This window comes from Myotis myotis, unplaced genomic scaffold (genome assembly GCF_014108235.1).
Source record: "Myotis myotis isolate mMyoMyo1 unplaced genomic scaffold, mMyoMyo1.p scaffold_m19_p_2, whole genome shotgun sequence".
Lineage (NCBI taxonomy): Eukaryota > Metazoa > Chordata > Mammalia > Chiroptera > Vespertilionidae > Myotis > Myotis myotis.
The window spans coordinates 216,315,920-216,331,670 of record NW_023416324.1 but is presented as its reverse complement, the minus strand read 5'-3'; the positions used below and the strand labels follow the sequence as shown (position 1 = coordinate 216,331,670).

Below are 15,751 nucleotides of genomic sequence, written 5' to 3'. Positions count from 1 at the left end.
GCCTAATTTAAAAGAGAACAAACAGGCCACTGGGTTGGAAAGCACAGGAGAGAATTTCAGCTCAAGACGCGCAATGTAACACAATGGAGCGCTGCCAACATGAATTTAGCTGTTAAGCCGACAACTAAAGGTTCATGGGCCGCTGCAAACCAGGGCGGCGGCCCCCCTCCAGCGTGCACGGGCCTCGTGAGCAGGGCCTCGGGCTGAGGACAGGGAAGGCCGCGCCCGGAGGACAGGGAGGGAAGTGAGCAGCTTCAAGTATATGAGTGTCCTATTCAGTTGGCCCACAGCATACTTTACACTTGAATAAGTGTGTTTTTCCTCAAACAATGACAAAAAGTTGGAGGAAATGAGGGCGTGAACATGTCTGACGCTAAACTGTATTCTGAGTGAGTGACGGTAAGCGAGCGCGCACATGGAAATGACTTCAGAGACAAACTGATCCGAGGCGTCGGGAAGTCAGTCAACCCCACAGGCAGTCACGCCTGGGTGGTTTATGGTTAACCCCACAGAGCAGACCAGGGCCCGGCCCGGTCTCCATGGCGACACCCAGTCCACACCAGACGCCACAGGGAGGACTGACGGGCCGAGCCCGCAGCCGGCGGCGTGTTCACAGAGAACGGTGTGGGAGGGACTTTAACTCACCCTGTTATGAAATTAACTTTCCATCTCTCTACCATCGAGTCTTCCTTACTAAAAACAATCTTGCAACTAAAATTATTTGAAAACATTTTTTTCCAAAAGAAACCCAAGAAAAAATTTAATTATGCCAAGAATCAATTTAGTTTTGCCAAATAGACTTTCATATACATAAAGCTTACCTTATTGAAGTTATAAGTTTTAGTCTTGTTAATTTTCATTAAAAAAACAAAGCAAAATATCATAAAGCATAAACAAGAACTAAAATGGTTCCTAAAAATTCAAAACACTAAGAAAAAAAAGCAGGTTTGATGATATGAGAACAGAGTTTATTAATGTGACAGGTGGCTTTAAAAATGGGTGAAACTTAGATGTATGAAGCAGAAAATCCATACATCTATGCGCTACGACAGATGAGAAGCAGGTAGGAGGTTGAGAAACAGTCCAATACCTGTTACCCTGACGGCCGCTCCTGCTTGGAGAGAAGGAACACAGACAGCAAAGGAAAGAGTTAGGAGGACGTCCGGAGACAGCAGCAACCCCCTCGATGCGCTCTCCAAGCCGTGACGTTTGCAGGTCACAGCGAGAGTGCAAGCAACAGTTCCAACTTACTTTGTCATTTTGAACAAAAAATGTGTTGCTGAATTAGGGCTCAAAGTTCAATTTTATCTGAGGTTGATTACTAATCAACGTATTTAAAGTTTATTCTAAAAATAATAATCCAAATAGGTTTTCAAAGCTCTAAAATATTCTAAGCAGCCCATCATGGATGAAATGTTTGCACCCCCCGCCCCCAGCCCCATTCAATGATGAGAGAGAGTCATGGATTGGCTGCCTCCTGCACGCCCCACAATGCGGATTGAGCCCGCAACCTGGGCATGTGCCCTGACCGGGAATGGACTGTGATCTCCTGGTTCATTGGTCGACACTGAGCCACACTGGCCGAGCTCACTGTGCTTTTATGTTTCAAATACTTTGCAGATTTGGGGCAGAATTAATAAAGACATAAAAGTTACTAAATGTTCAATTCTAAAGCTATTTCATATTATCAAAATATCAAATATTGTATTTAAAAACCTCATATTTTTAAACTTATAGCCACTGCAGAAGATTTTTAAAGCTATAAGTGTTTATTATGTTTTGAAGAGGCATTATTCTTATGGTCCAAAATCCAAAAGGACACAAGGTAAAACACTTCCCCTTCCTCCGGCCTCCAGCATGTACTTCCTGGGAACCGCTCTGCGAGCCTCCACAAGGACAGTCTACAAAGAGCAGGACCCTCAGCCCCCAAGAGAGGGTGGCCCGGGTGGGGTGGCTCAGTTGGTTGAGCATTGTCCCATGAAGTGAAAGGTCGCCGGTTCGATTCCCGGTCAGGGCACATGCCCAGGACGGTAGGCAACCCATCCGTGACATCAATGTTTCTCTCTCTCCCTCTGCCTGCCTCTCTCTAAAAACCAATTAAAACATTTAAAAATATATATACATATATATATACTTCATCAATAAAATATATTGTTCATTATCAGAAACTTAAAAACCAAAGTGTGTCTGTGTATATAATGTTCACAGGAATTAGACATCAAAGACTGAGGCAAAAAGAGCATTTAGAATTTAAAACTAACGTCTTTGGTAGTTTTGATGAACCAAATACAAGATTCCAGAACACAATCTCCCAGGCCCCACAGAGCACGTGCTGCCTGCCACGAATCACGAACCACGAACCACGGCCACTCCCCTGAAAACCAGGCTCAGAACAATGGAGAGGACCCTGAAAATGACCTCCAACCCCTGCTCTTTTGTCACAAGACGACCTTCTGCTAAGACTGACTCTTCCCTGACAGTCTGCCCCCGGGCGTTTTCCGGAGCAGTGAGTCCTCACCAACGTGTGGTCAGGCTCTGTGACTGTAAGCGAACCGGGTCAGAGAGACCAGTTCTAGCCGCCACAGGCCACGGATACGCAGTCAGGTGCGCAGGCGCCCTGTGGGCGGGAACATGCAGCCCAGCACCTGCAGCCCCGGACCTACTTTCACGCTGTCCAAGAGCCTTACTCATCACAGAACTTTAGGCGTGAAGTCACTTTACCCTGGAATAGACGTGCGCTTTCTGTCCTAAAACAATGCTAGAAAGCTCCGAGACGACGAGTTGGAAAGGTTAAAAAAATACAATAGTACATCGCACAAGAAAATGAGAAAAAACTCAGGACCACTGAGTCTCAGAGAGGAAGGAACAGTGGACACAGCATCTTCAGGACCCTCCATTTTCTGAACAAAGAGATAGAGCCTACTTTTAGGCATTAATTAGCTTAAGCGAAAAGATTATTTTCTTGATTATATGTCCTCCTTCAGCTTTTACAGATGTGACCCATAGTCTGAGTAAATGCTAACTGCTAACAATATTTACAATTTTAAGTCACATTTACTTTAATATTTTTTTCACTATGTAGAAGCATACTCTTAACTTCTGTCACCTAGGCAGACGCACTCAGACATCTGTAAAAATAAACGCCAACTACAATCATCAATGTGCCTCAGGGACGGTGCCAGCATGTAGCATTTCTGTACTAGACCTTCTGAAGTTTAAATGCAGACTTTAAATGCAGAAGTTTAAATGTGAATCTTTACACATTTCTTTGGCCTTCATGGTATTCCCCAGTTAAAGCTTTAGGATAAAATAAAATGTAAGGCCAGATACAAATGTACTTAATATAAATTCTATTTTAGTAATTTTTCTGAAAAGATGTAACAAAAACCAAGTAAAACAGCACCCAGATAAAAACACAACAATTCAACTCGCGTGACTGCCCCTGCGTGACAGGAACTGGGAGGGACACGCAGCCTCGCTGCGGGCGCTGCCTCTCAGGCACCCGCCAGCCCCCAGGCCAGAGCACTGCTTCCTGGGCGGCTCCACGCCGTGGCAGTCGGATGGTGTTCCCTCGGACAGGCCTGCTGCCACACCCGCCACCGAAACTCCAACAGGAGCTGCCTCAGCCCGAGGACCCAGGGCCTCCCCACAGGGCCCCCCGGGGCAGCGGCAGCAGCAGCAGGAGCGGAGGACCTGCCGCTGAGAATCATCAGCCAGACATGAGCTGTCTTCTCAGGGGACAGCAACCCCCACACGGGCGGGGCTGCGCCAACTGTCTCCTCCAGGAGTGAGAGCCCCAACTGATCCGCTGGCTGTGAAAAGCCACACGGAAAACCCACTGCTGCCATCACCCGGCGATTGACCGCCCGCAGGAAGTGATGCACCGAGACTGTCACGAATGCTTCAAAAGCCAACGAGCCACCTGCAAAGTCCCTCAAGTACCCCCTGTAGGCTCACTCTCTGAGAAACGCTGATCTAAGCAATAGGCTAAAAAAAAGGCAAACCCTCACATATCCCTTTGTCACGTGACTATCTGAGACGTCAAATGACACTCACTGGTTGAAGTCGTATCTTAAGATGCTATTTCTACTAACAAGAAAGAGACAGGGAAGCCGGATGTCTGTCTGTCACCGAGAGCCGCCGCGGGACTCACCTGCTGGGCCGAGGGCTCTGAGGGCAGGCTGTGGGAGGACCTGCTCCGCGGCGGGGGCTGGGGCGGCGTCTCCAAGCCGGGCTGGGGGGCAGCCTGAGGCGGCGGGGCTGCTGTCGGGACGAGGGGCTCCTGCATCTTTGGACCAGGCGGGGCGGCCTGCGGCTTCAGGGGTTCAGGAAGGAGAGGTGAACCTAGAAAGTCATTTTCCGAGTTAGGTGTTTCCTGGGAAACCATGTCGAACCCTCTTCACAGAGGCTGGGGCCTCGGAGACCTCGAGGCCGTGCCTACCTCTGGGGGCTTCGGAGGCTCTGCCCTGGCTCTCGGCAGCCGGCCTCCCAGCAGACGCCGCGGACGCCCGGGCCTGGCTCTGCGGGGCGCTGATCACCCCGGCGCGGGGCGGGATGGCCGGCATCGTCTGCACGGGGAGAAGCACAGGCATCACCTCAGACCCGCGCTGCTCTCCGCGGGGAGATGGCACCCGCCCGCTCTCCTCTCCTTCCTCTCCCCTCCCTCCTGGCCTCCCCAGCCGGGCGGGCCGGCTGCCTGGACGCACAGCCACCCCCTCCCCCCTAAGGTCGGCATTGGTGCTTCTCAGTTGGCAGTGGGCCGCGCTGTGTGGATGAGGCTCATAGAGGCATGCCCCTCGGTGGCAGGCATCGCTTCTGGAGAGCAGGCATAGAGGCATGCCCCTCGGTGGCAGGCATCGCTTCTGGAGAGCAGGCATAGAGGCATGCCCCTCGGTGGCAGGCATCGCTTCTGGAGGGCAGGCATAGAGGCATGCCCCTCGGTGGCAGGCATCGCTTCTGGAGGGCAGGCATAGAGGCATGCCCCTCGGTGGCAGGCATCGCTTATGGAGAGCAGGCATAGAGGCATGCCCCTCGGTGGCAGGCATCGCTTCTGGAGGGCAGGCATAGAGGCATGCCCCTCGGTGGCAGGCATCGCTTCTGGAGGGCAGGCATGGCTGCCCTTCTCAAGGCCACCAGCCAGAGAACAAGCCAGGGCACCAGCTGCCGGCGGTCCCGCCCCACAGGCCACGCCCAGGACAGAGCAGGTGCCGAGGCTGACGCTGAGGACTGCCCGAGACTTGGTGCCGCACAGAAGGAAGGGCTCCCATGACTCCTCGGGCTGGTGAGGACATTTTACACAGATTGGGGGGAGAGGGGGTAGAGTCAGTGAAGGGCACAGGAGAGCGGGGACAGGAGTCTGTGGGAAGCTCCCTCAGACATCAGTGGGACCTTTAGGTTGGATGATAGATAGAGCGATAAGAGAAGACAGAACATCTCCAGCTCAGAAGTTTTATGAGAAGCCTAATTAGGAATGAGTCGTGGCCTGTTAATTTCCAGTTATTGTAACAGGTCCCGGTTCCCGCTCTCCGCTGAGGGCTCCCACAGGCCAGGCCACTGACCACTGTCCACGTCCTTCCTTCTTCACATTACTCCCACCCGAGGGCATGTTCTTCGGGTGAATAGTGGACGACTATGCGAGTAAGGGAAGGCGTGAGGAGCGCACGGGGACAAGCCCTGCCCTGCTCTCTGACACCCCGTGAGAACCAGTTCTGTCACGGCTCCTTTTCCGGAAACCTTATTACAATGATGGACTTTAACATCCTTCTTATTGCAGGGTGACTACATCCTCACTAGCCCCTCAGGAAGCAGGTCCAGAGCCACCCGCACACCCCCTCACAGAGGCAGAGGCCGTGATGGGCCACACGCCTTCCCCAAGGCAACCCTTGTGGCTGGAAGCAAACTGGGACCTTGAACCCAGACCCCCCGCCCCTGGCAGGTGCTGCCTACCGGTCTGGGCGCGCCGTGTCCAGCGGGTCCTGGGCCCGCGAGTCCCGCTGGAGGGAAAGGCTGGCTGTGGCCTGCAACAGAGTCACACGTGCATTTGAGATTGAAAACAGAAATGAGAGACCGTGCACTGACACCCCGTCTAGTCACGGTCTCGTTCTAAGGAGAGCGGCTCAAGCCACGTGCCTTTGCCCAGGTTTTCTCTCCGTGGCGCCCCGGGGCTCTGGGGTGCTTGGAAGCGGGAAAGAAAAAACAGTCGTGAGTGAGCAGCACAGGGCCCGGGCGGGGCTGCTCTGTCTCTGGTCACAAGGACTGGCTCTGGATAACGGTGAAGGTCATCGGTCCTGAACACACAGACCCGCTGACAGGGCTCCAACCACACGCTCGGGGCGGCAGCCGTGGGCTCCCGATGGGCAGAGGGCCTGGGAGGCGCCCTGTGGGGTTTCTGTAACAATCCCACGGCCAAGGCCGAAGGCAGGCGGCCACCTTGCTAAGTCTCTGCCTCAGGGAAGAAGTGGGCCACGGTGCAATGCAGACCTCAGGTTGACTCTTTTGAAAGGAAACTGTTATGTGAGACTCATCAGCCCCTTAACGACTGTCATCGCCATGAACGGCTTCTGCTCTTAAGCGTCTTTTAGCAAACTTAGTTCAGCATCATTACAGATAGAACTACATTATGTGAAGTCACGCACGGATATTCCTGGGCCTGAGTTAACAGGGCTTATCTATAATTACTAAAAGCGTAGGGTTAGAACAGTACATTTCTAAATATCGAAAGTATTTTCCTTAAAATAACATTGTACAGTGACTTCACATCCTCAGCGCATATGAAATAGATACAGGACAGCGTAACACCGCAGAGGAGTCGCAAGGAAAGGAAGGGTGCCCACTGGAAACCGGACACACAGAATGAAGGGAAAGGAGGCTTCCAGGTGCACAGAGGCGGGTGTTCGTGGCTGGTGCCTCCTGCACTGGAGGGGCTCCGACACCTTCTTAGAGAAGGAACAGAAGCCGAATGTTGTTTGGGGCCCGCAGCACGGAGCAGACGGCTGGCACACAGACAATGTCTGCGTTAAACTTAATTTTGCAAAAAGACTCTTCGTCTACGTGAAGCTCCTCCTCCTATTTAATCAGGACAAACCAGTGACATAGACGCCTGCCCACCCGCCTCCCTCCCTGGGAAGAGCGGAGGGACGGGGCCTCCTGTCTGCACGGCCGCTGCAGCGGGAACAGGTGCGAGGAAAGCTTCTGCCACCTGCTCACCTCGCCCCCGAGGGTCAGAGCTGAACCACTGGTAAGAGCTCAGGACGCAACGGCCAAACGGAAAAACTCCATTTGAATTTCATTTTAATTTCTGAGACGACCTTAGTCTCTCAGAAGTACATTTTGCTTCCTTATTTCTGAAAAACTCTAAGAGCATAGAGTGACTTTCTCTAAGCTCACTGCCTTAAAGAGTTACTGGTTTACGGGGGAAAATGCGCACATACTGCCGACAAAGGGTCACTAGAGGCAATTTAAAAAAACTAAATCGGATTTCTAAGTTGGTAATATGACATACCTTTTCACAAATTCATTAAAAATTTACTTTCTACTGGTTGTTTTCCTCATTGAAGGAGAATATAAATAGAATTATCAAGGAAATAAAACTAAAAGCAGGAGTTTGAAACAGGAAAAACTAACATTTCTCTGAGTCCATGGGAAAATGACCAGCTAGCAGTGTTTTGCGGCTGTAATGCTGAAATAATTTAGCAATCAAATATATACCTCCAACTGAGCTCTGGAGTTTTCACATAAACCAAATAAACTACATTTAAACCCAAAGTGATTCGGTTGCTAATAAACGTTGTCCTTATGTTTAGAAAACGGAGGCATAAGATTCACGGCAAGTTAAGACAAGGCCACGCAGAAGGCAGGCTGTGTCCGCATGGCGATTCTGCTGGAATCAGCTCGGGACGCCCTGCCGCCACGGCGCATGTGGGCTGCTGGACGAGGCGCTGGACGGAGCGTCGCCGAGCCAACGCTGGGGCTGTGCTGAGCCCGCGGAAACCAGCAGGGTCCTGGGAAGTGAGCCTCTGTGGCCACTGACTCTCCTGACTGAGGCCAGTGCCTGAGGCTGGCGAGCAGCCCTCGCTGTCCATCGGGAACGGGCAGCCTACACTGAGCTCCAGGCCTAACTGAACAGGAGGAGAGTGGGAGTTTGGAGCCATTAAAAATATGAATGTCGTTCGCTTTGACTTTCACCAAACAAACCTAATGCCTTTCAGTTACAGGGATCAAACTCCAAACTCCACGGCCACGTGCGCAAGTGATAACAAACAAAGCGGTTACCTCCAAGCTCCTTCCTGGCCAGCGCAGGACTCCTGGCCCCTGGGCCCCAGGAACACGCAGCAGAGAGGAAAGGACAGAGTAAGGCATGAGATGTCAGATGCGCTAGCCGTCCGCCGTCAGACACCATGCAGGAGCTATCTATGAGCATCTTGCTATTACAAAAGCTGTTATTTAATGCCAGCACTTCTAATAACTCCAGTAACAACACATACTTATTAAAAAGAACACTGAGCCCTCACCGTTTGGCTCAGTGAATAGAGCATCGGCCTGTGGACTAAAGCAGCGGTCGTCAACCGGTGGCCCCCGGACCAGTGGTGGTCTGTAAGATCCAAAAGGTTGGCGACCACTGGACTAAAGGGTCCCAGGTTCGATTCCGGCCAAAGGCACATGCCTGGGCTGCGGGCTCGATCCCCAGTGGAGAGCGTGCAGGAGGCAGCCGATCCATGATTCTCTCTCATTATTGATGTTTCTGTCTCTCCCTCCCTTCCTCACTGAAGTCAATAAAATAAAATGAAATAAAAAGAACATTTACACAAACATGTAAAGCTTCATAGTAAGTATGTATGTTCTCTGGGTCTGACTATACAGTGAACAGGAGTTAGCACGCTGCATCCGTCAGCAGCAGCGACGCAGACTCTTGCACACTTGGAGAGGCAGCTACGGAAGCCTAGTGGGCAGACTAGCCATGGTTGCGCCTGCTGCGTTCTGCAGAGAACAGCGAGGAAGTAGCAACAATGACAGAAAGACAATGACATCTAGAAGCTGAGACCTGATCCGTGTCGCAGGCAGGGCTTTCTGTCCAGCAGGGGGACACGGTGGTCTGGTACCTGAAGGCGGAGGTGGTCGCTGCGGGGGCGCTGGCCGCGCGGGAGGGGCCCCCGGGCGGGGAGGCGGCGGCCGCTTGGGCTCCAGGACCTGCGGAGCATCCTTCTGAGGCTGCGCGGCTGACGGAGTGTCCACGGGAGAACCGGGAAAAGCGCCTGGGGAGAGGAGAGCAGGGTGCAAGGGGTGTGAGGCGAGGGACGGTGCTTCCTGCCTCCGTGCTGTAAACTCTCTATCCTGTAATTTCCTCAATTCGCACTGTAGCCAGATGACATGCACGTTCAGTGTCAATAACATAAGCAGCTGTGCCTGTCACAGCGCTCTGGTGCCACGGGAGCAGTAATGCTCGCTCCGCGTGGCTGCTCACTAGGCCCCAGGTGCCGCCCCGTCCTCAGTGGCCCGGCAGGACGGCCCAGCTGTGTAAGCTACTGGCAGCCGCTGACCAGCAGAGAGAAGAAAAGGGAGGCTGGCTTTTCTCTAGGCCTTAACTTGAACTTCCTTAGCGAGTGGAAGGGGCAAACCAGAGACGCTGACGGCACGGGAGATCCTGGTCACGTGGACAGTCATTGTTCATGAGACAGAAACAGCTTCCAAAGACGGACCTTCCAACCTCGGAGGGCTGACTACAATTCCAATGCAAACGTCCGCTTGTCTCTTCCCGTTTCACATGGTAACAGAGGCCACGTGCGGCTGCAGTGCTAAGCTAACAGCAGGCTCCTCACTACCACAGGGACAGGCATCGGTTAAACACGGGGCCAGCCAGGCACGGGACAGGGATGAAGACCAAGTCTGGAATTGTTTCCACATAGGGCGCCTCCTGAGAACTTCCCCTTCCTACACGCGAGCCCCCGCCCACCTGCACAGGAATACAGCCCCCCGACTCTCCCCGGGAGCTCGAGGCGCCAGGGAAGGCCGCCTGAGCCCGACCACAATACACACTCTGTGGAGGCGGCTGCCCCGGAGTCCTGGACGGGGTCCGGCTTGGCCTGATGGGCAGGGAGGGCAGGGGGACGTCCGCTATGGTGGGCGACTGGCAGGGGCTGGTCCGCGGGGACGAGCTGGGGGACGCGCCGAGGCCGCAGCCCGGGGACGGCTGCAGGTGCTGGGGAAGGGCCTCCTCCACCTCGGCGCTGTAGTCGTCCACGTCCCCTGGGGAGACAAGGGCGGGTCAGCGGCCAGCTTTCCAGACTGTGCTCTCCAGCCTGGGTTAGGGGGCAAGTACAAAAGCAGCGTTGCTACCTGACACTGACGCAGGCGTGGGCTGTGTGGGCATGGATAGAAGTTTATGGTAATGGGACTAGATCAGCACAAGCACTCGGACAGAACACGCCTCTCAGAGCCACAGGCCGTGGGGACCAGACTGGGAGCTGGGCTGGCCTGGGCTTCCACGTTCCACTGGGCGATGACCATCTACTGCTGTCCCCCCACCTCCCACTGCTGTGGCATGGCCCCTCGCCGCCCCCCCAGGCGCACCTCCCCGGAGCCTCCTCCCGCCCCTCAGACTCTCTCTGCTTTAACTGAACTGGTTCACCAGGCCTCCTCATCTCCTGACTCAGCGCTGGAAAGCGGGGCCAGGGCATCCCTTGCAAACTCGTTCGAGCTCCAGAGCATGAGTCTTCATGGACTAACGGCTACTTCTCTGTGGCTCTGCCATGGGGTTTACTTCCCATCCTCCACCTCGCCTGCTGCCCACCTTTCCTCCACACGGAGCCCACACAGGGCGAACTGAGAGAGCAGGACTGTGAGGGACATCTTTCTGGGTGAATCAGAGGTCACGTGGACAACCCTCCAACCTAAATACCCTGGTCTTGTCCTTCCTCCCCCACAGACACTCTCCTCCACTCCAAACATGCCCTCCCAGCCCCGCACTCCCTCTGAAAACAGACTCCCCACACCTCCTCCGACCGCCACCTCCCGCTTCTGTCTCCCAGTCTCTCCTTTTATTTTATTTTTTAATCCTCACCCGAGGATATTCTTTCCATTGATTTCTAGAGAGAATGGAAGGGAGGGGGGAGGGGGGAGGGGGGAGGGGGAGAGAAAGAAAGAGTGAGAGAGAAGCATCAATGTGAGAAAGACCTCACATTGGTTGCCTCCTGCACATGATCCAGTGGGTCTGGGCTGGGGATGAAGCCTGCAACTGAGGTACGTGCCCTTGACCAGAATCGAACCAACCACGCAGCCAAACTGGCTAGGGCTGAGCCAAACGTCCTTAAAGAGCATCTGCAGCCGAAACCGGTGTGGCTCAGTGGATAGAGCGTCGGCCTGCAGACTGAAGGGACCCAGGTTCGATTCCGGTCAAGGGCATGTACCTTGGTTACGGGCACATCCCCAGTGGGGGGTGTGCAGGAGGCAGCTGATTGATGTTTCTCTCTCATCGATGTCTCTAACTCTCCCTTCCTCTCTGTAAAAAATCAATAAAATACATTAAACAAAAAAAGAGCATCTGCAGATACTGCACGCCCACCTCCATCCACCTCCACGCCCACTTCCGCCCACCTCCATCCATACTTCCACCTCCACGCTCACCTCCGTCCACCTCCACGCCCACCTCCATCCACACTTCCACCTCCATCCACACTTCCACGCACCAGCACCTGCTCCCCTGCCCCCCAGCGGCTCTCAGGAAGGCCCCCAGCTCCTCTGCTGTTTGCTTCGGGGACCAGCTGCCGCCTTCGCGCCTCCTCTGTGACACAGGACACACTGACACTCTCTCCTCGTTACCATTTCCTTCCTGACTCCTCAGCCACTGCTTTCTCTCGGCTCTGACACTCCCAGTGGCTTCTTCACATTTTCCTTTCAGGGCAGCCCTCTCTGGCCTTCACTTGGTCTGTTTCTCTGCTCCCGATTCCAGGGCCAGTTCCCTCCGTCTCTGCAGTCCCTGTGGCCTAGAAGCACGCCAGCGCGTGTTCCATAAACAAACCTTCCAGGTCGAAGTCTGCCGCCACCTCCGCGTCCTCGCCCAGCAGCGTGGAGCTTGTCGACGAAGGCAACGGGGCGTTAATCTTCTCTAAACTTATTTCTTCTTCCAAATTCTTGATCCAGTCGGGACTTTTCAAAGTAATCGTTATAGTCCGGCCCAGTAACTAGCAGAGTGAGAGACACAGACGGCAGGTCATTGGCCTGGAAATGACCTCTCGTGGGACACAGTGGCTGCTTTGCTCACACAGGTTTAGTGCCGACGAGGCAGCAGACTGCTCCACACACTGCTTTTAACCAGTTCAAACGCCCCACTCTCCCGTCAGAAGCACGTGCTGCGACAGCGAAGGCCTTTTCCCAGGACACAGAGCTGTGTCCTCTGCTGCAGCCAGTGTCTCCCCACCGGTGCAGGTTCACCCACACCTGGCTGCATAACATGGTGCTTCCTCTGACTTGGATCCACATGTTAACTGTCCCATGTGGAACAGCCACAGAAGAGACAGGAGCCCATCTTCTCCTGTCCACACTGGAGCTCCTCGGCCCAGGAGGAGCATGAATCGTCACACACGCTCTCCACAAACAGTTTTACAAAACTCTGAAAGCCTTGTAAGGGCCTAAGTGTGGGTACTTTCTAAGAGGATAACACAGACGACTAGGCTTGAGGGTGAGGGACAGAGCTGAAGGGGAGGGTGGGGAATTAAATTGTCAGGGAAAGGCAAAAGGAAAACTCAGAAAGGGAGTGAAAGTGGACAAGAAAGGCCGACACAGGAGCTGCCCTTAAACATCACGTGGGATGAGAAAGGGTTTTTAAGAGACAAAAGCTGGAATGACATTTAAATGTCAGAAGTTCCCAGATGGCGAGGACACGGCGGTCACCAGACGCGCTGGGGAGAGCGCAGCGTGCAGCACACAGCAGGGGCTGCAGACGTGATGCCAGGGGTCAAGGCTAAGACAGCCACAGCTCCTGCTCCTTCTGGGCTTCCGGGCTGTCAGAGCGGAAGAGCTTTCCTGGGTCTCCTGACTTACTGTTGCACGAGAATGCTACGATTACATTTGGGAAAACAAACAAGACCCTACAAAACCTACTGCAAAAGCAACGTATGTGTGAAAATGTTCTCTCTAAGGAAGCCAAGTAATGGAACCGAAAGGAAGCTCAGGAAATGCGTATGAAGCTGCCCCGATTGGAGAAATCAAGCTTGGATTTTCGTCCATCCGATCTAGTGACCATGCACTCGGACGCTTAGGGTCTGTCCTAAAGCTCTGAGAGAAATGGAGACTCAGCCCTCTGTGGAAGTAAACTCTCCAGGCACGACACAAATCCCCCACATGACATGTCAATCACAGGGAGTGACATCCCCACTAACTAAAACATTTCTAAACTGGCTCAATGGGATGGATTGTTACCTAGGGGAATTATTAGTTTGAACTTTTAATTATACTTGACATTCAACAGTATGTTAGTTTCAGGTGTACCACACAGAGGTCAGGTATTTATATACCTGATGAAGTGATCATAAGTCCAGTACCCACCTGACACCATACACAGCTCCTGTAATATTACTGACTATATTCTCTATGAGAACTATGGTCCCTCTGCTTGAAAAGGGGGCCTGGGTACCACTATCTAAGCCAATCCAACAAGTTCCTAGGAATCATGAGTACCTTCTTCCTTGTTTCCTTGTCAATCAAGCATTTTATTCATTTGATAGAAATCTTTCCTACTATATAGATGAGCCAGAATACGATTCAAATTTAAGAATTTAAAAAATTTTATATAACAACTAGTGGCCCGGTGCACAGAATTCATGCACGGGGGTGGGGGGGTGGTTCCTTCAGCCCAGCGTGCACCCTCTCCAATCAGAGACCCCTTGGGAGATGTCCGACTACTGGCAGTCAGGCATCCCTCTTGCAATCTGGGACCGCTGGCTCCTAACTGCTCACCTGCCTGCCTGCCTGATCGCCCCTAACTACTCTCCCCTTCCGGCCTGATCGCCCCTAACTGCCTCTGCATGCCTGCCTGATTGTGCCCCCAGTGGCCCTCCCCTGCCACCTGATCGCAGCTAACGGCCTCTGCCTTGGCCCCCACCACCATTGCTTTGTCCGGAAGGAAGTCGGACAACCGGTCTAATTAGCGTATTACCCTTTTATTAGTATAGATAGATTATATGGGATAGGATTGCTTAAATGGGGGAGAAAAGCCTTTTTTAGCAGGAGGAGATGCTCTTGGCAAACAAAAATACATAATCCCTATATCTGGACTGATAGCCAGCCATATGCACTATACTGCCAAACCAGTCATTAAAAAATTGAACCGCTTTCTTACACCTTACACCAAACAGCTGTTGCCCTAAAAACCCCTCAGCCCCCACCTTAGGTTCTGCCTTTGCAGTTCACCCAGATTAGGTTCTGATTGGTCAGTTTCTATGCCAGTCAGCATCAAAAGCTCCGCCTCCTAGGCAACCATCTTGTGAGGTGAGGGTTAATTTGCATATTGCCTCTTTATTATATAGGATAATTAAAATCAAATTAGATGGTAAACACGGTTTCTTCTTAATCTAGATCAATGGTTAATATCTCTACGGACAGACCAAAATAATCCTGAACTAGTCAGACACCTAGTCTTAAGTAATAAATATTAAAGTTCTCCATAAGGTCTTTCCTCCTTTGGAACTGGAAATTCATTTAGATAATCTTGCTGCATTTGTATAAAAGCATAACCCTTGTTCACTTAATTACAGAACTTAGAGTCAGCGAAAGCTACTCACCTCTTTACCACTGAGGCTCAGAACACTCAAGGCAGAACTTCCCTCCAAAAATGTAACCCACATTTTATCGTCTACAAACCTTCAAGAGAGAGAAAAACGAATAAAAAAACATAATTAATACCGCAGACATAACTAGCCCAGTGACTCGTCTGAGGATGGTTGATGAACAAGGCCCGCGGAGGCCGGGAAGTAAACACTGGAGAGCAGCAGGCGGGTGACCTGGTGGGGCGCTCTTCCCCCAGGATTCCACATCCAACGGCTTTCACACACGGCTAACAGGCGGCCAGAAGCGACGGGCCTGTGGTGAGGGCCACCTGTGACCCTGCTCATCCGCTCGGCCACCTCCCATCCCGGGAAAGGGGCCAGAGGCTGAGCAGCTCGTCCCAGTGACCTTACAAGGCACGTAAGTTACAGGACAGAGTCCGAGTCTCCTGACCCCACAGACTGCGGGAGGGATGACGACTGCCCTGAAGCAATGTCCTCTGACCAAGAAAGAAGATGGGGTGTTCATTAAACCGGCCTCGGACCTCCCCAAGGAGCCTGAGGTTACGGTCTTGTCTTTGCTCACTGACAGCCACTTACTGTCTGGGGACTTCGATGGCCTTGGCTATGATTCTGTTTACAATTTTGAAATAAGAACCCCAAGAGTAAAAAATAAAGGACATGAGGATAAGCCCTGAAGATGGTCACTGAGATGTAATAACGTTATCACACAAACAGGAACAAAGCAAATCACGACACTGCCAGTCTGACCTACAGACACAGCCTGATGAGTTCAAATAATCCCAACTGTGGAAGTTCAGAAATCCTTGCAGATTTTTCAAAGATGAGAAAATACATACACGCATTGAGGCACACACACACACACACACACACACACGCACAGTCTCCCTTAACTAGGACTCAAAAGCATGAATTATGGACATTAAGAGGAAAAGACTAAAATAAAAGCACATGTGCGCAGTTACTTTGCCAGC

The 15,751-nt window shown here is 52.5% G+C and overlaps 1 protein-coding gene across 4 annotated transcripts in view; it reads right to left on the bottom strand.

The window, feature by feature from the left end:
• Positions 1-15,751, bottom strand: part of SYNJ1 (synaptojanin 1) — a 59,690-nt gene that overhangs the window by 3,532 nt on the left and 40,407 nt on the right. For 2 of the 4 annotated variants that reach the window (XM_036347449.1, XM_036347450.1), the window contains exons 22-29: positions 14,775-14,853; positions 12,014-12,176; positions 10,033-10,242; positions 9,099-9,251; positions 8,272-8,310; positions 5,947-6,017; positions 4,442-4,568; positions 4,154-4,344 (exon numbers count right to left, since the gene is read on the bottom strand). In XM_036347449.1, coding sequence (XP_036203342.1) covers positions 4,154-4,344; positions 4,442-4,568; positions 5,947-6,017; positions 8,272-8,310; positions 9,099-9,251; positions 10,033-10,242; positions 12,014-12,176; positions 14,775-14,853 — 1,033 coding nt within the window. Of the gene's footprint in view, positions 1-4,153; positions 4,345-4,441; positions 4,569-5,946; positions 6,018-6,135; positions 6,235-8,256; positions 8,311-9,098; positions 9,252-10,032; positions 10,243-12,013; positions 12,177-14,774; positions 14,854-15,751 lie in introns of all 4 variants that reach the window. The other 2 variants (XM_036347452.1, XM_036347451.1) reach the window with 2 other exon arrangements.